This window comes from Scyliorhinus canicula, chromosome 18 (genome assembly GCF_902713615.1).
Source record: "Scyliorhinus canicula chromosome 18, sScyCan1.1, whole genome shotgun sequence".
In the NCBI taxonomy this organism is placed as follows: Eukaryota; Metazoa; Chordata; class Chondrichthyes; order Carcharhiniformes; family Scyliorhinidae; genus Scyliorhinus; species Scyliorhinus canicula.
Window position 1 is genome coordinate 8,166,439 of NC_052163.1, and position 21,257 is coordinate 8,187,695.

Consider the following 21,257-nt stretch of genomic DNA (forward strand, 5'->3'; position numbering starts at 1 on the left):
TTGATAGATGTGGTTAGGGTATTAATTTTAGTAACATTACAAATAAGAGGTCAATCCAGTCACAAATGCCATTGTAAATAATAACCAGCTGTTCTTACCAAATTTATTCAACCCTCAGTATTGTTATATTTTTAAAGAAGAATATTACGTATAAAGTATAGAAAAACACTGTTGTGAGATGCTACAATATTTGAGTGAAAAATCATAATTCAGAAGTGACTGATACCAATCTATTATTCTGAAGTCATGTGATTGATTTTAAAATTAAAAAAAAAATTTTGGGTAGCCAATTATTTTTTTTCCCAATTAAGCAGCAATTTAGCGTGTCCAATCCACCTAACCTGCACATTTTTCGGCTGTGGGGATGAAACCCATGCAGGCACGGGGAGAATGTGCAAACTCCACACGGACAGTGACCCAGCGCCGGGATTCAAACCTGGATCCTCAGGTCCATAATCCCAGTGCTAACCACTGCACCACAAGCTGCCCAAGTCATGACATCAATGAGAGCGCATGATGTACAAAAGCCCAGCCTTCAATCCATATTGTACACTCCAACAAAGCAAGGTCGGTCACTAGTCTCCTCCAAACCTTCTCTATTAAAACCCCTTCTCCAAATCAACACTCACAAGTTGAATATTAAGTGTTTTACTAAGAAGCTGTTGATTTGAAAATCAAGCTTTGCATTTATGAGTCCTGACATGGCAAAAAGCAAACACTAAAAAGAAAATTGTAGCAATCCCTTGGTATTTTACCAAGTGACAAAATAGTTTAGACTCAGTAATCTACTAAACTAATTAGTAGCCAATGAGTCTTAGGTAATGAATTTATATTACAAACTGAACAAAGGTTTATATATAAACCTAGGTGTACCCATTGTTTGAAACAAACCTACATGTATTGGAACCAGCATTCTATTGGCAATTAAGTTGCCTGCCTCACCATGGAACAAGTTTACACAGGTCAGCTGCGTTAACCTTTATGGATAGAAACAGTTGTCACTGGGCATTTAAAACCGAATACTGGTAAAGAAATTGTTACCAATGGGAGAAGAAAGAGCAACGAAGTAGAGATTGCAAAGTAATACGCAAGTTGAATAAACAAGAGGCCTGACATTGTTTATTTGCTAGTTTTAAGGGATTTATATTTGTATTGGTAAACATTAGAAACAAGGGGCGCAATTCTCCGGCCTCGTTGCGCTCTCACTCGAGTGAAACAAGGCCGGTGAAGAGCGGGAGAGGTTGTAAACAAGAACCACGCCAAACAATTTGCGATGCAACCCGCCCGCTCCTGTAGGCGAAATCAGGATCTTGCCGTAATGAAGAGGGAAACCAATTAACATCACTTAAGCCCGATTTTCATACAACTTACAGGAACCACCCCATATTGAACGACCTCCCGTCATTCAGCGGCCTCCCCAGGAAATGGTCACGCTGGCGCCAATTAGTACTCTTTTTTAAAAACGTGAATCTGGCATAAGAGCTTCTGTGGGGAGCCAAAGAAGTATGTAGCCGCTCTGTCCTCAGCCACCCGTCACCTCCAGGGTCGCTTCTCAAAGGAGGTGAGGATCCTTAAGTCCGACACCCCACCGCCATTCTGAGCCCTCTCCCGACGATTGTGGGAGGTTTTCCTGAGGTGACACAGAGAGGGCATCATTAGCCACATGCGTGGTTTACCGCGTTAGTGGTGGTTTGGGGGGGGGGGGGGGGGGGTTGAAGGAAGGGTTGGGGAGTCACATGGAGATTTAGGGGGATGGATCCCTGCTTGCGGCCGGAAAGGTGTTGGGGGTGGTGTTGGTATCTACTCACTCATGCTGTATGGTGTAGATCTTGACCTTTTTCCAGCACTGGTGGCCAATCCACTTGGTCACATTCCCAGAGCTTACAGCTGCTGCTACCTTGTCCCAGGCAGCACTGGCTGCCATGTGGCTGACCCTCCGGGACCCTCAAGGGAATAGGAAATCTCTCTTGGCCTCCACTGCGTCTAGGAGCCTCCCCAGATCTGCAATCCCGAATCTTGGGGAGGTCTCCTGGGCGCACTTGTTGCTAGCTGGCTGGGGTTGGCTGACCAAATGCTGCTCGGCCTTCTTAGCAGGAGGTTGGCGAGCATGGTGCCGGCGAAGTGGCTAGTGAGCCTTCATTTCAGAGACCTCGTTAAGTGAACCAATTAACGTTGAATAGCATTGCCGGCCTCGCTGGGCCGAGCACTGGCAATCTCGGAGCAGTTCCCGCTCGCTACCACACTTAGAACGCTTTCCGGAGAATCCCTCCAGGGTATCGTTTTAAGTGGGTTTAATTTAATGTTTCTGTGTAAGGAAGGGTAAACCGATACTTAGATTCATGTTGGACAACGGTATTCGTATGTGTGGAGGTTGGCTCAGTTGTCAATTGTATTAAAGAAGGTTACGGCGTGACGAATGAATAAGAGCCAACAGAAACATGTGATCATCATTTAGCAAATGGGGGCCCTTTTAAGGTAGGAAGGCTTTTGAGTTTAGTTGTTAGCTGGATATAGGACACCAGAGAGTGAACGTTTTTAAACTCTGCCAGAAGCAAAGCTGGACAAGACAGCTGACTGCAAATGGCCGACTTTCCAAAGAACTAGATACAGTGCAGACAATCCGGGAATTGGGACAGAAAGAATGTCTTAGGAAGACTAAAGTTAAGGGAACAGAGACCAAGAAGTTGAACAAAGTACAGTTCAGAGGAGAATTCAAGGGAAAAGCAGATAAAGTATTCTGAAATAAAGGGACGTCTGCAGTAACCGTGGGCGGGATTTTCTGCCGGCGGGATTCTCCGTTTTCCTGGAGCCCGGGTGTTTCCCGACGGCGTGGGGCTGCCCCACAATGGGAAACCCCATTGACCGGCCGGCGTAACGGAGAATCCGGCCGGTGGGTCGGGGCAGAAATGTGGCATGGCGGGGCGGAGAATCCAGCCCCAGATTTGAAATAGGAAAGGAGACTTCAGAGGTAAATTTAAAGTTGGGTGTCTTCTTAATACAGTCTGTGAATTGATAGTTAAAGCAGTTGTGAACCATTGGTGCAACAGTTAAGACAAAGAAATCGTGAAGGGAGAGTTGTAAAACTTAGATGCTGGATTCTTTGCTAAAAGTGGAGCAGAATCTTTATTTGAAAAAGCAATTTGGAAAACTTCGACTGGATTCATAATGCAAACCACTGATGGAAAGAATTGTTGTGAAAGAAGATTTGAAAGCATGTTTTTTTGGGATTGGAGTTTGGAAACTCTCATGTGACAATCATCTGGGTAATTCAGAGGAGAAATCCACAGACACTCACTTGAGTTCAGAGCGGAGTGTGTGTATTGCCACAGCCAACCTGTGTAATAAAAGGGACTTTGTGTTACTGAGACTACTGTAGCTTAATATATACTATGTAAGCTGTGTTAACCTTAAAATCTGTGTATATTTGTGAAGCAAAGGTGGGGGGGGGGGGGGCGGAGCATAAAGGAGTATTGTATCATAATCCAATCTTTCACGTTTCAGAAATGTATTTTCTGTTGTTGTTAAATCTAATTAACGAGCCTCTGTCTCTGCTCCTCCACATTTATCTTCATAACTTTTATTGTCACTAGTAGGCTTACATTAACACTGCAATTAAGTTACTGTGAAAATCCCCTAGTCGCCACATTCTGGTGCCTGTTCGGGTACACAGAGGGAGAATTCAGAATGTCCAATTTACTTAATAGCACGTCTTTCGGGACTTGTGGGAGAAAACCGGACGGCACACGGAGGAAACCCACACAGACACGGGGAGAAATTGCAGACTCCTCACAGACAGTGACTCAAGCCGGGAATCGAACCTTGGACCTTGGCACTGTGAAGCAACAGTGCTAACCACAGTTAAGGGGTCAACGGTAATGGAATCTTAAAGCGATCACACAAACATATTGATAGTCTTCACATCTTTTAACAATGCTTTGCCAATCAAAGATCGTTCTAGCTTCCTGCTACAACATACATAAAACAGTTACTCCTGCCATATTGTTGTCATTAATGAGTTTGCCTCTTAAAGAAATTCTGTTCTCCTGAGGAACTCATCTTGCATGTTTCCAAGAAAGGGTTTTGTGAATGCTCTGTATGACAAACACACGGTGGCTGCCTTTACTTTTCTGGGACATTATTTAACATTTAAAGCTACCTGTCCACTAAGTCCACATGTTACTGTTGGCAAGCAAACCTTAACTAACATTAAGTGGGACTTAACTAAGTTATTTAAATGGTGATGGCGTTGAATGCCAAAATGATTTATATACCTATGGACTCACACCATTGGCATTCCAATTAGAATTACAGAAAGCAGTATGGCATCAGGAATTGTGAATTTGTACACTTCCAAAATGTTGTTTTTGATGAGAATAAAGAACGCAGCAACAACTAGCCAAGAATTAAATATTATTTTTATTTTTAAAATGTAGAGTACCCAATTCTTTTTTTTTTTCCAATTAAGGGGCAATTTAATGTGACCAATCCACCTAACCTGCACATCTTTGGGGTGTGGGGGGTGAAACCCATGCAGATACGGGGAGAATGTGCAAACTTCACACAGACAGTGACCCAGGGCTGGGACTGAACCCGGGTCCTCAGTGCTGTAAGGCAGCAGTGCTAACCACTGCACCACTGTGCCGCCCAAGAATGGAATGAAATAATAAAATATTCTTACTGTTTGGCTAGCTTTTTTCTAGCTCAGATTCTGCCTTTGATCAATCACTTAAAAGGAGTTTATTGCCTTAATCTAATTAATACCATTGTATTTTTGAAAGAAAAAGTATTATGGTAAGCGTGAAAAGTAAGCATGGACATTATGCACAAAATAGCATAATTGTACTTTAACGGTACAAGATTTTGTATTTCATTGTATCCTGTGTGCAGGTTCACTGGTCAATCAACTGGCCTTCAGTGTAACCACTGGTGCTGGTTTTGGACAGTTTCATTAAGAGCTGTTGAAAGCCCACATTATAAGCCACTTGTATATGGGATGAGTGGAGTTGGGCACCTGAGCAGTGGGCCACTTAGACAGTAGTAGCTCCAAAATAAACTTGCTTGATTCACTTAGCCTAGTGGCTGGGTTTTTACTGGATCTCACCTCTATGCCTTAGCAAATTCAGAAAGTTTATTTTTGTTGTTGCTTCTAGTGGCACAAAATCTGGTGTATCCCAATTGATATTCCAATTAGAATGCATTAGCCAATATAAAAGTGACTATATTTTGAGTGAACTGTCTGTGAGGTTGACCATCAAAAAAGGGGCTTTTTATATATAAGGTGACAACGAAGCTGGGGGGGGGGGGGGAAGAGATTTCTGAAACTAATTCCACAACAACCGCTGACCAAAGTCTGCAACTATAACATAGACAACTGAATACTTAGACAAGTTCTGTTCTAAATGCTTACGTAGGCAGTTTCAATGTAAAATATACTGGCACAAAAGCATGACAAAAAAACATGACTTTAGACAATAAGCGAGTACGTACAAAATTTTTAAATAATCAGTAGAAAAGTTCAGTCCCTTTCCTACAGGTAGCTAGTTTTTGCTATGTTTTCTAATAGTTTGGTTCGGGTGATGGGATTCTGTAAGCAAGTTAAATATTTCAAGGAACATTCTCTACGTGAAGGGCAAATCTTGAGCCATTAACCCATTGCTGAAAATGTCATTAAAAAATTGATGTATTTCCTTTTGACTGCTACTACTTAGGACTTCAGTTTTTCTCTCTGTTTTCCTCATCCAATTGTTTCTCCTTTCTTGCAGATGTTGACTCTATTGTTGAAACAATCCCACAAGCACTGTTTCCCCTCCATAACCTCATCCAACATTCATGCGTAGGCCCTGTTGTCGAGTGTTGGCAGCTTGTTCAACTGCGTCAGGCATATTCTGACATCCATCCATGCACAGTTGTTCTAAAGAATGGTAAGAAATGGGAACCCCATCCAATTGTCCCTTCCCTAAAGGAGCGCCGCCACCTGTTGGAGCACCCCACTGCAGCCTTGGCTGGGAACAGCTAATGACTAGTCTTCTGTTTATTTCCACAAAGTAAATTCTCGATGTAACTTCCAATGATGTGCATATGTAAACATGGTCTTGTGGTCTGTAGTAATCAACTACCTGGGCTGAAAAATCATCTGTGCTTTGAATTTTACAGCACCTAGGGAACAGTCAGTACATTGCACCTGTGCAGATCTCTGTAAAAGCTACATCTTTGCTCCCCCACCATTGAAAAAATAAATGTGGTTGTAATTTAAACTTGTACAAGCTCTGCTGTGTGGTTTGATAGTAATTTACCGAAAGACATCAATTCTAGTGCACAGTTTCTGGCAGGCAGGAGAGTTCATAGCCCGAGGTGTACCTTTACAGCAAAGATTACAATTAGGCTGCACTGTCCGAAACTGCTTGAATAAAATAATTGCAATAAGACTGGTGTTGTTTGACATTGCCACTGTGCTAAATGGGATAGATTTTAATAGTTCAAGCAACTCAAAACTGAACATTCATGAAGTGTTACTGGAAATCAGCAGCAGCATTACATTGTATACAATTGTATACAATCACAATTTGTAACTTCATGGACAGGCATATTCACCACTCGACCATTACCATCAAGCTGAGAGGTCAAATGGATCGTAACCGTCCTCTGCTATTTATATTAGGGCAGCACGGTGGCGCAGTTGGTTAGCCCTGCTGCCTCACTGAAGTCCTAAGTAGTAGCTGAAGTCCCAGGTTTGATCCCGGTTCTGGGTCACTGTCCGTGTGGAGTTTGCTCATTCTCCCCGTGTTTGCGCGGGTTTCACCCCCACAATCCAAAGATGTGCAGGGTAGGTGGATTGGCCACGCTAAATTGCCCCTTAATTGGAAAAAATGAATTGGGCCCTCTAAATTTATTTAAAAAAAGAAAAGCTGAAAGGTCAACCCTCATTCAATGAAGAGTATAGGGGACATGCAAGGAGCAGCATCATGCATACCTAAAAGTGAGGTCTGAACTTGGTGAAGCTAATGGCACAGGATAACTTGCACACCAAAGAGCAGAAGCAGCAAACAATAGGAAGAGCTAGGCGATCCCATAACCAAAGGATCAGTTCTAAGCTCCGCCTTCCTGCCACATCCAGTCGTAAATGGTGGTAAATAATTAAACAACTAACTGGAGGAGCCCAGCACAAAAGTGCAAAAGTCAACTGAAGCATTTGCAGCCATCTTCATTCAGAAGTGCCGAGTGCATGATGCATCATCCCAGCCTCTTCCTGAGGTCCCCAGCATCAGTCTTCAGCCAATTCACTCCACACAATATCAAAATGCAGCTAAAGGCACTGAATACTACAATGGCTGTTGGCCCTGACAATATTCCAGCAATAGTACTGAGGTTTATGCTCCACAAAGGGCCATGCCCCGAGCCAAGCTGTTCCAGCACAACTACAGGACTGGCATCTATCCACCAATGTAGAAAATAGCCGAGATATGTCCTGTCCACATGAGGAAGTAAAACTCCAACCCTGCCAGTTACTCCTTTAGCAGTCTACTCTTGATCATCAGAAAAGTGATGGAAAGTACTATCAAGTGGCACTAAATCAGCAATAATCCACTCCCTCCGACCCAGTTTGGGTTCTGCCAGGGCCATTCAACTTCTGACCTTATTACAACCTTGGTCAAAACATGTGCAAAAGAGTGAACTCCAGAGGTGAGGTGAGAATGACTGCCCTTAACATCAAGGCAGCATTTGACTAAGTGTGCCAATAAGGAGCCTTAGCAAAACTGAAGCCAATGGGAATCAGGCAGAAAAATCTCCACTGGTTGGAGTCATACCTGGCACAAAAGAAGATGGCTGTGGTTGTTGGAGTTCAATCACCTCAATTCAAGGACAGCAATGCAGATTTTCCTTAAGATAGCATCCTAACCATACCCATCTTCAGGTACTTCATTAATGACCTTCCAATCTTTATAAGATCAGATGATCGTGTTTTCAGATGATTGCACAATAATCAGCACCATTCATGATCCCTCAGCCACTGAAGGAGACAATGTTCAAATGCAGCAAGACCTGGACACCAGTCAGGCTTGGGCTGATAAGTGGCAAGTAACATCTGCACTACACATGTGGTGGGAAATGACCATCTCCAAGGGAGAATCGAACCATCTTCCCTACGGATACAATGGCATTGCCATCGCTGAACCTGTACTATCAATATCCTGGGAATTACCATTAGCCAAAAACAGAACTGGACTAACTGTATAAATATTGTGGCAACAAGAGCCAGTCATAGGCTGTGAATTCTGTTGGAGTATAATTCATCTCCTGAACACCCCAAAAGCCTGTCCACCATCTACAAGGCACAAATCAGGAGCGTGATGGAGCAGCAGAACAGGAAAGCAACTGATTGGTGAGTAGCTGGTGATTCTTTATTGATTTGAGTCACAGAATCATAGAATGGTTCCAGCACAGAAGAAGGCCCTATTGTTCCATGCCAGCTCTCTGGAAGCACAACTCACCTAGTCCCATTTCCCTACTTTTTCCCTGTGGCCCTGCAAATGTTTTTCCATCATAAAATAATCTAATTCTCTTTTGGAGGCTTCAATTGAATCTCCTTTCACCATCTCAATCAGACCGTTGCACATTCTAATCACACATTGTTTAAAAATATGTTTCCTCATGTCACTTCTTCTCCCAATCACTTCAAATTGGTGTCCTTAGATTTCTCCCTGTGTTAGCATTATTCAATGATTGCAACCTCCTCAAAGAATTCAAACAAATCAGATAAAAGCAATTCCCTTGGTAGGGGAACCTAGAACATGGGCCAGTCTCAGGATAAGGGGTCACATATTAAGGGCTGAGATGCAGAGAAATTTCTTCACTCAAGAGGATTGTGAACCTTTGGAATTCTCTATCCCAGAGTGTTGTGGATGCTCTATTGTTGAATATATTTAAGGCCAAGATGTTTGTTCCCTCGTAGAATCAAGCTATTTGGGAAATGGGCGGAAAAATAGAGTGGTTGTGATCATCCACCATTGTACTGAATGGTGGAGCAGGCTCAAGTGGCCACATGACCTATTCCTGTTCCTCGTGTTCTTATTTGGGAGCTCTACTCTTTTTCTTTCAGAGAACATATTTGTTCTGAACTCTGTCTTCTCTGTAAATAGCTCCCATGTGGCAATCCTACTCAATTGCCACATCAACGGAAGTCGCAGGTCATTAAAATTCAGTTACATTCAGAAAAGTTATGGAAAGAGACAATGATAAACCAAGAATAAAAGTTTTAAATTGGGGTACGGATCTACCTTCAAGTAGCTATTTCACGTTAACAAATTACATTGCTGCTTTGTAAAGTTGCCATTACTCCAATTAAAACTTGTTTATCATTGTCTTTTTCCATAACGTTTCTGAATCGAACTGAATTTTAATGACCTGTAACTTCCGTTGGTGTGGATTGCCACTCCATTCATAGTTACTTATCTTGAAATCCAGCTGCTCCTATCTCTTACAACCTTCAGACTTGGAATTTTATCAAAGGATGTCCAGAGGTTCAAAGGACTTTGCGACTGGAATTAGTACCATATATGCTTAGTGGACGTAAATCTATGAGGTCTATCCTTCTTGTATTTGCTATTTAATTTATGATTTATGCTGACCACAACTTGCCTGTTAATTCATGTCTAATTGCGTTGATTTTGATTTGATTGTTAAAGCAAAAGTTATAAGAAGTGAAATTTTGTCCACTGTTTTTTTTACTGAGATCATTCAGTAAATTTGGTTCTTCAGTTTATTGGTCACTACATGGATCATAACACCCCTCTGAATCTGTGCTGAGGTTCCCATTTCCCTGCTGTTAAGCTGAATTAAACCCTCTCCAACAGCACCAGCAAACCCAAGGATATTAAAATTATAAAAATAGAGACCATAATACTACAAATGAAACATTCCTAAATTTAAAGTCAGACAAGTGAGTTTTTCCCAGTAAAAACATATTTTTTTTATATACAATGCAGCCTGTTCATTCCCAACAAACAATACAGAAAATAATAGGAGTCATTCATTTCTGCCCATGTAGGTCTAGTGTCGGTGTTTGTTGAACTGTGCAGGGAGTATCAAATGTACGTCACCTGTGCTCCGCATCAGCAAAACAGAAAAAGATCTTTCATCAGGTTCATCTTTCCAAAGCATTTTATGCTGTCACTGGCAAAAAATAGTAAAAGAAAGTACAGCTGAAGAGAAAATTACAACCTGCACATCAAAGCTTAGTCAGTAGAGGGTCAGAGTCTTGTCCTGCTTTGTACTGATTCTCACCAGGCCAGACACTACTGGTCATCATCTGTGGTAAATATACTCAAACTAAGTTAATATGCCCCAAGATGCACCTGAGCAAATATTAGTATCCTACACAGAATGCTTTGATGTGAGGATGGGAATCTGCTTTTAGCATAGGGACTTCCTGTCTGCTGTTACAGTGATTGAAGAAACCCCAACCATAACAGTCCTACATTCTATAACTATAAGAAATAATCTGTTGTAGCGTCTGTTAAGTGTGAAATCCAAAAAGGAGGCCTCAAAACTAAATCATCCTGTCAACTCTTTCAGAACTTTGTTCTCATGAATTCTCAAGATGGGATCAGGCCACACTGGGGTTTCACTAGCAAAGCCAGATTCAGATGAAGACCCCGTTTAATATTTTCTTCATGAAGGCAAAATTATCCTTTCAATAATCCACTAGTTTATTTAACATTTTGTGTCCTTATCACTCTTCCCCAGACTCTTCAAAATTAGACCAATTTATCACAGCCATTAGTGTGAGGCAGAATGATGTGATGCTTTAATGTGGTTTTGCAGAAAGTCATTATTTTAACAAAGCAACCTACTTAGTATTCCCAGCATCATAAATTAGTAAGAAATCTTTGAATTAAACAAAACTAGTCCGTTTCTGTTTGAAGAAGGTGTAATTTTCTTGTTTTCCTTTTTCAAAGTCACTACAAACGGACATGCGAGTATATGAATTAGGAGTAGACCACTCAGCCCTTCAACCCTGCTCTGACATTCTTAAGATCATGGCTGATCTGATTATGACTTCAACCCCACATTTATACCTACCCCCAATAACTTCATTCCCTGGCTTATTAAGAATCTATCGAGCTCGGCCTTAACAATGCTTCCACCACCTTTTGAGGAAAAGAGTTCCAAAGACGCACGACCTTCTGAGGGAAAGGAAAAAAATTCTCCAAATCTGTCCCTTAACTGACTGACCCCTAGTTCTAGATTCTCCCACAAGAGGAAACATTCTCTCCACATTCACTCAATATGCACTTGCATATTGACCTTTTGCGATTCATGCTCTGCAATCTCTCACTATTTAGGTAATACACATTTTTATTCTTCCTGCCAAAATGGACAATTTCACATTTTCCCACATTATACTCCATTTGCCAGGTTTGGTTCACTCATTTAACCTACCTACATCCTTTGCAGCCTCCTTATGCCCTCTTCATTAATTTAAATTGTACCTTTTTTTTCTTTGTTGAATTACTTGTTCGTATATTCCAGCTTTACCAGGTTCATGGTCATCTGTATATGGAGCCTTACCAAGCGCATTGCTAAGTGTATATGGCAGTCTTACCAGGTGCCTGGATATTTATCCATGTGGTCTGCCAGAGTTATAAATGAGGCCATTTCTCTATTGCTTAAAATATAATTTTGGATTTGAAGATTAAAAATGGCCTACACCAGAACCAAAAAACAAGATGAGCAGAGTGGCTGAAAGATCTTTTCTCGTTCTTACATTTCAACAATAAAGTTAATTAAAGTGTGAAAAATATGGCTTGAAGGTGAATTTATTCACAATTGAGGATAAGACCTGTTTAGTCATGGAATTAAAACTAATACTGGAGGAGCAAGGGTTCTAAACCACTCCGTTCAAAATAACTCCTGAAAATTGACTAAGGAGGAAAAGGGAAATTTTAAAAATACGACAGCTTAGCTTGTATAGTTTCCTACATCCAAAGCACAGTATCACGGTATTATATTGAACTATGGCTAATTTCATTCAATATCAACAAATTCTACATGCGACATGTGATGTTTTGTAACTAATAACAGCTGTATCTTGCAAGCTACTGAAGTTTGATCTTTAAATGAGCAGAACCATGACTTTTTCTTTCTTGTAGGAAATTCAGAAACATGACTAACCACATCAAAAAGTGGAGGATAGCTCAGCACTCTGAATAGGCGTCAAGGTTACAGAGTAGAATATGAAAGAATCCAGTAATCCACGAACAGTCATGTGTAGAACAAGGTCCAAATCTCAAGACTCTTGGATGTTTTGCCAAAAAACAACTTGTCATTTTTGGCTAGTTGTAAAGCTCCAGCTATCTGTTTTGCATTGCACAAACTGGAACAATTAGAAATTAGAAATTGAATATACAACATTTGTCACTAAAGTGCTAATGTGAGTCGGATTTTTCCGAGAGTCACTATTTTGGAGTCTGCTCACAATCATACCGATCGTGTTGAAAATGTTGACATGTTTCTCCGGTCTAGAAATGATGCATCATTTTCATGCCTGTATACCCACAGAATAATGACATTGAAATAATCACATGGAATCAGCATAGCAAATTCAAGTTGGTGATTATCCTCCAAAAGAGAAGTCATTCCAATTTTACGTTTCTGCTTGTTCCCATATCCCTACATCTCTCTTTCCTTCAAACAACATGTAAGCCTCTCTCTAATGTGCAGATTCCTGAGGTACCTGAGGCTTTGGGATTCATCCCCTTTGTCTCAGAGTCCTCAAGTGAGTGTCGTTCAGCACTGGTCCCCACTAACGGGGACCAGACGGAATGGCACTCGTTGAGGTCTCCCAGGGGATCAGAGGGCCCCAGATGCATGCCCTTTGGTGCCCTGGCACTGCTGGTGCCACCTGGGTACCATGACACTGCCAGCCTGGCACCCTGGCAGTGCCACCTGGGGGCCAGCTTGGCACTGTCAGCTGACATGGGCACTGCCAGATTGCCACTGCCAAGGTGCCAAGCTGGCATTTTTTGCATGCGCACGATCGGGTCGGGGTTGCCCGATGTGGGTGTTGGGCGGGTGGGGACGGGACCATCTCATATTGCGTTTGGGCTGAGGGGAAGGTAGGGGATTGTTTTCGGGTCTCGGAGATTTGGACACCATTTGAAAATGGCGTCCTGATCTCTCCCTACCATGGGACGTTCCTGCAAGCAGAGCTCCTCCATTGCACAAAACGGGGCTATTTTCGGCCTTGGCTGGGTGTTCCCCGTTCAGGTCCTTATTCAACACGGGTCCAGCAATGTGTTTCTCGGCATTTCGAGTGCCGGGAAATCCGCGGCTAAACGTGTTCGCTAGGGAACTTTGTTCTCTTTTAGGAGAATCGTGCTCTGTGTACCTAGTCTGTCCCATTGTATGGTTGATTAGGAACAGCCGGCATGGATTTCTGAAGGGGAAATCGCGTTTAACAAACTTGATGAGGTGTACATGTACTTTCAAATGGCAAGTGGCAACATAACAGACTCGTGAGAAAAGGGGCTGGTTTAGTACAGGGCTAAAGAGCTGGCTTTTAAAGCAGACGAAGGCAAGCCAGCAGCACGGTTCAATTCCCATACCGGCCTCCCCGAACAGGGACCAGAATGTGGCGACGAGGGGCTTTTCACAGTAACTTCATTTGAAGCCTACTTGTGACAATAAGCAATTTTCACTTCATTTCACTTACTTTCATCTCATGGAATAGAAGGTACAGTAGCAATGTGGGGACAAAACTGGCTGAATAATTGGAAGCAGAGTGTAATGGTCAATGGGTATTTTTCAGGTTGGAGGACGGCTTGCAGAGGTCTCCAAGGATCAGAATTGGGAGCCTTGCTTTTCCGGATATATATTAATGATCTAGATCTTGGTGAGCAGGGGACAATTTCAAAGTTCTTGACACTTCCAAATATATTTTTAATTGTATTGAATTAACTAATTTCAGCTTTAAATTGAACAGGAAAAAGATCAGTTGTAAAACATGTGAGTGGTTAATGGAGCTAACAGCATCTTTTTCTGAAATAAAAACAGAAACCTACACTAGATGGGCTGCAGTGATTATAGGTGCAACTTACCATCACCTTCTGGAGGGCAATTACGATGGACAACAATTGCTGGCTTGCCCGCAATCCTCACATCCCATGACGGGGGTGGCACAGTGGTTTCCACTGATGCCTCACAGCGCCAGGGACCCGGGTTCAATAACGACCTTGGATGACTGTCTGTGTAGAGTTTGCACGTTCTCCCTGTGTATCCGTGGATTTCCTCCCACAGTTCAAAGATGTGCAGGTTAAGTGGATTGACCATGCTGTATTGCCCCTTAGTGTCTAGAGATGTGCAGGTTAGGTTACGGGGATAGGGCTGGGTGGGCGGGGGAGTGGGTCTAAGTTGGGTGCTCTATCAGAGGGTCAGTGCAGACTCGATAGGCCAAATGGCTTCTTTCTGCATTGTAGGGATCCTATGACTTTTTAAAAACTGGGTGCTGCACCAAATATCATACCAAAAAAATTGATTAGAGATATCCACAACAAACCAAGTGGTAAACTGTCATATGTTTTAATAGACATCTTTGATATCAATTGAAGGCAATATCATAAACTGACTGATTTCCTTCCTGCCTCAGTCTCAACGATTGAACTTCTTCATATTGTGAAGTTACCCAGTTACATCACCAAGACAACTTCTAATCAGTATAAACTGAGTTGTCCTCTGATGGCCCCATTGCATATTCCTTATTGATGCTAAGTACTTAGCCTCCAAGAGATTTCTCCATGATCTTCAACAACTTTAAACCCTTGTAAGGAGAAATTAAGAACATTTCCAAAAAAATGTGAAAGCTGATTTAAATGTTCTAAATTTCAGCAATTTGACTCACCCTCAACAATATCACCTGCCTGTCATCAAGCATGAATTACAATCTACCAAAACAACAACCTCAGCCACCACAAGCATCTTCCTTTGTTTGTGTCAGGTATGACTCCAACCAGCGGAGAGTTTTCCCCAGATTCCATTGACTCCAGTTTAGCTGGGGCTCCTTGATGCCAGCCTCAATCAAATACTGCCTTGATGTCAATGGCATTCACCCTCACCTCACCTCTGGCATTCAGCTCTTTTGTTTATGCTTGAACCAGCGCTGTAATGAGGTCATGAGCTCTGTGGGTCTGGTAGAACCTAAACTGAGCATCCGTGAACAGGTTATTGCTGAGTAAGTGGCACTTCATAGCACTGCTTCATCACTTTGCTATGAAATGCCCAAAATATTATTTGTGTTCTTATTGAAGTGATACCTCAAAGCAAATGAAATTATAAAACAGAACTTCCCAATTTACCTTTTGAACATCAGTATCATGCTTTTGCTGCAGTTTGAGCTTCTCCTCATGGAATTTTGCTTCCAGCATCTTTGTCTTCATCTCTATCTTTTGATTAAAAACAATTAAACAAAGTGGTGTTACTCAATTTGCTTCCGACCCTAAATTAAAGAGAATATCTAATGCAAGCCATGGAATTTATTAAACATATCATCATTTTCAATGCAAAATGTACTCCCCAAGAATTATACTCTAGATGTTAAAATTCTACTTTGATATTTAATTTTGGCCACATTTGATTCGATGTTTCATTTATTGAATTTTTTCAGAAAATAAAAGAAACTGTACTTTCTCATGCAGGAAATAGATACATTTAATTGCCATTTAAGCCATAAACAATTTCACAATTTGTGATGTTCTTTCAATTTGCTTGTCAGTTATCACCATGAAACATACTTTTCTTCAGCTGTACAAGGAGAGCTGAGTAGCCTCAACTTTACAGACAATGACCATGGAATTGTACCGGTGGTGGAGCAGTAAGAATATTCAGAGGAATTCTCCATCGACAGGATCCTCCGTTCCGCTGGCAGCGCATCCACGCCACGATTTCCCAGCAGCGTTGGGTGGCCACAATGGGAAACCCCTTTGGCCTGCGAAGGGAATGGAGACTCCTGCTGCTAGCTGGGATGCGCCGCAAGGGAAAACGCAGCTGGCAGACGGGAGAATCCCACACAGTATTTTGTAAGCATTAGAAACATATTAACCTGCTTGCTACTTGTGCAATGCTGTCCACAGCACACCATGGGCAGCACGGTAGCACAGTGGTTAGCACTGTTGCTTCAGAGCGCCAGGGACCTTGGTTCGATTCGCGCCTTGGATCACTGTCTGTGTGGAGTCTGTACGTTCTCCCCGTGTCTGCGTGGGTTTCCTCTGGGCGCTCTGGTTTCCTCCCACAAGTCCCGAAGGACGTGCTGTTAGGTAAATTGAACATTCTGAATTCTCCCTCAGTGTACCCGAACAGGCGGCGGAATGTGGCGACTAGGGGATTTTGTTATGGGCCAGGGTTTAGAGAACTCCAAAGTGTATCATGGAGTTCACCTGACTCACAACTTCTGATAGATTGTGGTATGGGGAGCACGGGGCCCACTCTACAGGTGTGGTACAGCAGAAATGGAAAAGTATTTTTTAAAGCAAAACAATTCTATGAACTCAAGTTAACCTTTTTAAAACATACAGTGAACATCTTAGCAACCATTAATTCAAATACAACCCCCAAAGAATACAACACAAAGCAATCCTTACTTTCCTTTTAACATCCATAAGACTTTTAAAAATGTTTTTAACAGAAGCACATCAGGTTTAAATTTACTACTGAGAACAGTTATAACTCTGAATTCACCAAATGATCAAGAGATAGGGCGAGATTCTCCAATGCCGCGGCAGAGTGTCCACGCTGTCGTAAACGCGTTTACGACAGCATGAACGGGCCGCTCCCAGGACTAATTCTGGCCCCTACAGGGGGCCAGCACGGCGCTGGAGCACATGCGCAGTGGCACCGGCGCCAATGCGCGCATGCGCAGTGGCCTCCTTCAATGCACCGGCCCCAACGCAACATGGCACTGGACTACAGGGGCCGGCGCGTAGGAAAGGAGGCCCCCAGCCATAGAGGACGGCCCGCCGATCGGTGGGCCCCGATCGCGGGCCAGGCCAAATCGGAGGCCCACCCTCCTCCCCCCACAGACCGCCACCCGATCCTTCAACGGCGAGGTCCCGCCGGCCCAGAGCAGGTTAGAACGGCGCCGGCGGAACTCAGTTCTTCTCTTACGGCCACTCGGTCCGTCCGGGCCGGAGAATCAGCGGGATGGCCGCATAGAGCAGCCCGTGACCGGCGCCGCACCAACCTCAATGGCTCCAATGACGTCGGGGCGGCGCAGCCCATACGTGTAGATTCTCCGGCTCGGCCCAGGGCTGGGAGAATACCGCCCATAATCTTTACGCGACAGAGAGAACAACATTACACATTCTGTGGCTGACTGTAGTTCCAACCCTGAAACGAAACCAAAAAAAAAACAGACACACCCAAGCTTTCCTCAAAGTGAAACTAAAAGCTGGCAGACATCCCAGCTCCACCCACACTCTAACATCGCTGCAGTAATAAACACCCATTTCTGAAAGGTACACCCACTACAGTTATTCTATAAAAAACACCCATTTCTTAAAGGTATTCTCACATGACACTTTATGTCCCTTAAACCTATGCCCCTGAGTAATTGACCCCTCTACCCAGGGGAAAAGCCTCTGACTATCCACTCTGTCTATGCCCCTCATAATTTGTAGACCTTTATCAGGTCGCCCCTCAACCTCCGTCGTTCCAGTGAGAACAAACCAAGTTTATTCAACCGCTCCTCATAGCTAATGCCCTCCATACCAGGCAACATCCTGGTAAATCTCTTCTGCACCCTCTCTGAAGCCTCCACATCCTTCTGGTAGTGTGGCGACCAGAATTGAACACTATACTCCAAGTGTGGCCTAACTAAGGTTCTATACAGCTGCAACATGACTTGCCAATTCTTATACTCAATGCCCCGGCCAATGAAGGCAAGCATGCCATATGCCTTCTTGACTACCTTCTCCACCTGTGTTGCCCCTTTCAGTGACCTGTGGACCTGTACACCTAAATCTCTCTGACGTTCAATATTCTTGAGGGTTCTACCATTCACTGTATATTCCCTACCTGTATTAGACCTTCCAAAATGCATTACCTCACATTTGTCCGGATTAAACTCCATCTGCCATCTCTCTGCCCAAGTCTCCAAACAATCTAAATCCTGCTGTATCCTCTGACAGTCCTCATCGCTATCCGCAATTCCACCTACATTTGTGTCATCTGCAAACTTACTAATCAGACCAGTTACATTTTCCTCCAAATCATTTATATATACTACGAACAGCAAAGGTCCCAGCACTGATCTCCACTAGTCACAGCCCTCCATTAGAAAAGCACCCTTCCATTGCTACTGTCTGCCTTCTATGACCTAGCCAGTTCTGTATCCACCTTGCCAGCTCACCCCTGATCCCGTGTGACTTCACCTTTTGTACCAGTCTGCAATGAGGGACCTTGTCAAGGGCCTCACTGAAGTCCATATAGACTACATCCACTCCCTAACTGCATCACAAAACCAAAATAACAAAAACCCAAACAACCGTACACACGTCATCCACAAAAGAAACAAGAGAAACAAAAAATTAACGAAAGCAAACCACCCACCCCCATCTCCCAGAAATTGACAGTGACTAATTCCTTAAAGTAGGTAATAAATAGCTGCCATTTCTGGTAGAACCCCTCAACCGACCCCCTAACGGTGCACTTGACTTTCTCCAGCTACAAGAATTCCATTAGGTTATCCAACCATACCGAGGCACTGGGCAATGTAGGAGACTTCCACCCCAGCAGAACTCGCCTCTTGGCAATCAACGAGGCAAAGGCAAGGACATCTGCCTTCACTCCTGACTGCAACCCAGCGAGTCCTGGCACCCAGAAAATGGCCACCAGAGGACAAGACTCCAGATCAATATTCAGAATCGCTGACAGGGTACTAAAGAAGGAGACCCAGCACCTTACCAGTTTCGGACAAGACCAAAACATGTGTGTGTGGTTGGCCCGCCTCGCCAAAACACTGCTCGCACCTGTCCTCTACCTCCAGAAAGAAGCCACTAGCTTTGGTCAGGTGTGCACTGTGCATTACCTTTAGATGGATCAGACCAAGCCAGACACATGAAGACATGGGGCTAGATTCTCCATTCCACCATGCCAGATTTTATCCATAGTGGGGATGAAGTCCGTAACATAAAGCAGCAAATCATCAGCATGTAGGGACACACTATGTTCCACCCCTCCCCTCATTATCCCCTCCAACTACCCGAAGCCCTCAAAGTATTAGTTAGTTCAACTGCAAACACTAATATGAGGGGGAGCATTGGACACCCCTGTCTTGTCCCCCTATTGTCCCCACAAACTCAAGGCACTGATACAAATACTAGCTGAGGGGGCCCTATACAATAACCATACCCACAAGATCAATTTTGGCCCCAGGCTGAACCTCTCCACAACTTCAAAATGGTACCTCCACTCCACCCTATCAAGTGCCTTCTCGGCATCGAAAAACACAATTACCTCCAGCTTGGCCCCAACGGACAGGAAGAGAACAACATTCAACAGCCTCCGAATATTGGCTGACAATTGCCTTAACAAAGTCTGTCCGATCCTCCACAATCAGTCAGGGAGAAAGGGCTCCAGCCTCACCGCTAACACCTCAGCTAGTATCTTGGCATCCACATTTAGCAACATAACAGGTCGGTTTGACCTACACTCCGTGTGTTCCTGATCCTTCTTCAACAGAAGGGAAATAGAAGCCTGCAAAAGTGTAGCAGGCAGGGATCCCCGGGACAAAGGATTATGAAACATATTTACGAGCAACAGGTCCAACTGATCTGCAAACTTCTTGTAGAATTCTGTAGGAAACCCATCAAGCCCAGGAGATTTACCTGTTTCCATCCGTCCGATACCTATCAAAATCTCCTCAGGACCTAACAGGGCCTCCAACTCTTCCCGCCTCTCATCCCCCACCACCAGAAACTCCAACCCATCCAAAAAGTTGACATGTTCAACCTACCCCCAACCCAGGGCTCTGACCGATAAAGATTCTTGTAAAAAGCCTCAAAAGCAGCTAGATTGGAAACCAGGCTACCAGGCAAGTCCCTAACCAGAACAATCTCCCAGGAGGCCACCTGCCCCCTCAGCTGATGAGCTAACAGATGGCTGGCCTTTTCCCCAGACTCAGACCCCCCTCAAACGCTGTAACTGGCTTAGTTGCCTTTCCTGTAGACAGCAGATCAAACTGCATCTGCAGCTTCTTCCTGCTCGCCAGGAACTCCAGGATAGGGTCGCATGAATACTTGCAGTCCACCTCCAAGATACCATCCACCAACCTCTGCAGTTCCACCCTTACCTCCCTATCCATATGCAGCTTATAATGATTTCTCCTCAAATAACCGCTTTCAAGGCTTCCCAAAGTATGGAGGGTGAGACAGACTCATTCCAATTAAATTCTACACATTCATCAATGGCCTTAGATATGTTCCCACAGAACCCCATATCCGGCAATAGCCCCTATATCTAACCTCCAGGGTGGGTGCTGAGCAGGGCCCGATTCCAAAACCAAATCCTGCAGATGCAGAGCATGATACAAGATTATGATGGCTGAATATTCTGCCCTCCTCACCCATGGGGGAAGAAGAGACCTACCCACCAGCCAAAGTCGATCCTGGAATAAACCTTGTGGACTGGATAAAACAACGAGAATTCCTTACTCCCTGGGTGCATAAACCACCACAGATCTACCCCTCACCCCCGCCCCATCTGTTCCATAAACCCTGCAGTGTCTTCCCACCCCCAAAGGAGCCAATGACTTCGGCCTAGAATGATCAAACTTCGAATCAAATACACAATTTAAATTAATCCCAAAAATCAGTTAGTATGTATTCAAATCAGGAAAGGAAGCCAGCAGCCTCCTAATAAATGCTATATTATCCCAATTCAAGGCACATACATCAACCAATGCTACCAACGTACCTGCCCAAGATCCGGTGACCATCACATACCTGCTGAATGGGTCCGCCACAACCACGTCCGTCGTCAAAAGCGGTTTATTGATTAAAGATGCTAGTCCCCGTGTTCCCCCCCCCCCCCCCCCCCCCCCCCCCCCCCCCCCCCACCCACTCCGGGCCCTGCCGTTGAAACCCAAGTGAAAGACCTGGTTCACTTCAGGACCCATTCCTTCTCCTAGAACCTATGGAATCTTACTATAACTGCTCGTGGTTGCTACCGAGATTTCTGGTGGAGTGTTCGATGGGCCCTGTCCAACACTG

At 43.8% G+C, this 21,257-nt stretch overlaps 1 protein-coding gene across 11 annotated transcripts in view; it reads right to left on the reverse strand.

Moving 5' to 3' along the window:
- The window catches only part of cep112 (centrosomal protein 112), a 698,524-nt gene that overhangs the window by 465,293 nt on the left and 211,974 nt on the right, over positions 1–21,257 (reverse strand). For all 11 annotated transcript variants that reach the window (XR_005457964.1, XR_005457967.1, XR_005457965.1 and 8 more), the window contains one exon: positions 15,351–15,437. Coding sequence is in view for 7 of the 11 variants with exons in the window: in XM_038777029.1 (XP_038632957.1) it covers positions 15,351–15,437 (87 nt within the window). In the remaining 4 variants the exon portion in view is untranslated. The remainder of the gene's footprint in view (positions 1–15,350; positions 15,438–21,257) is intronic.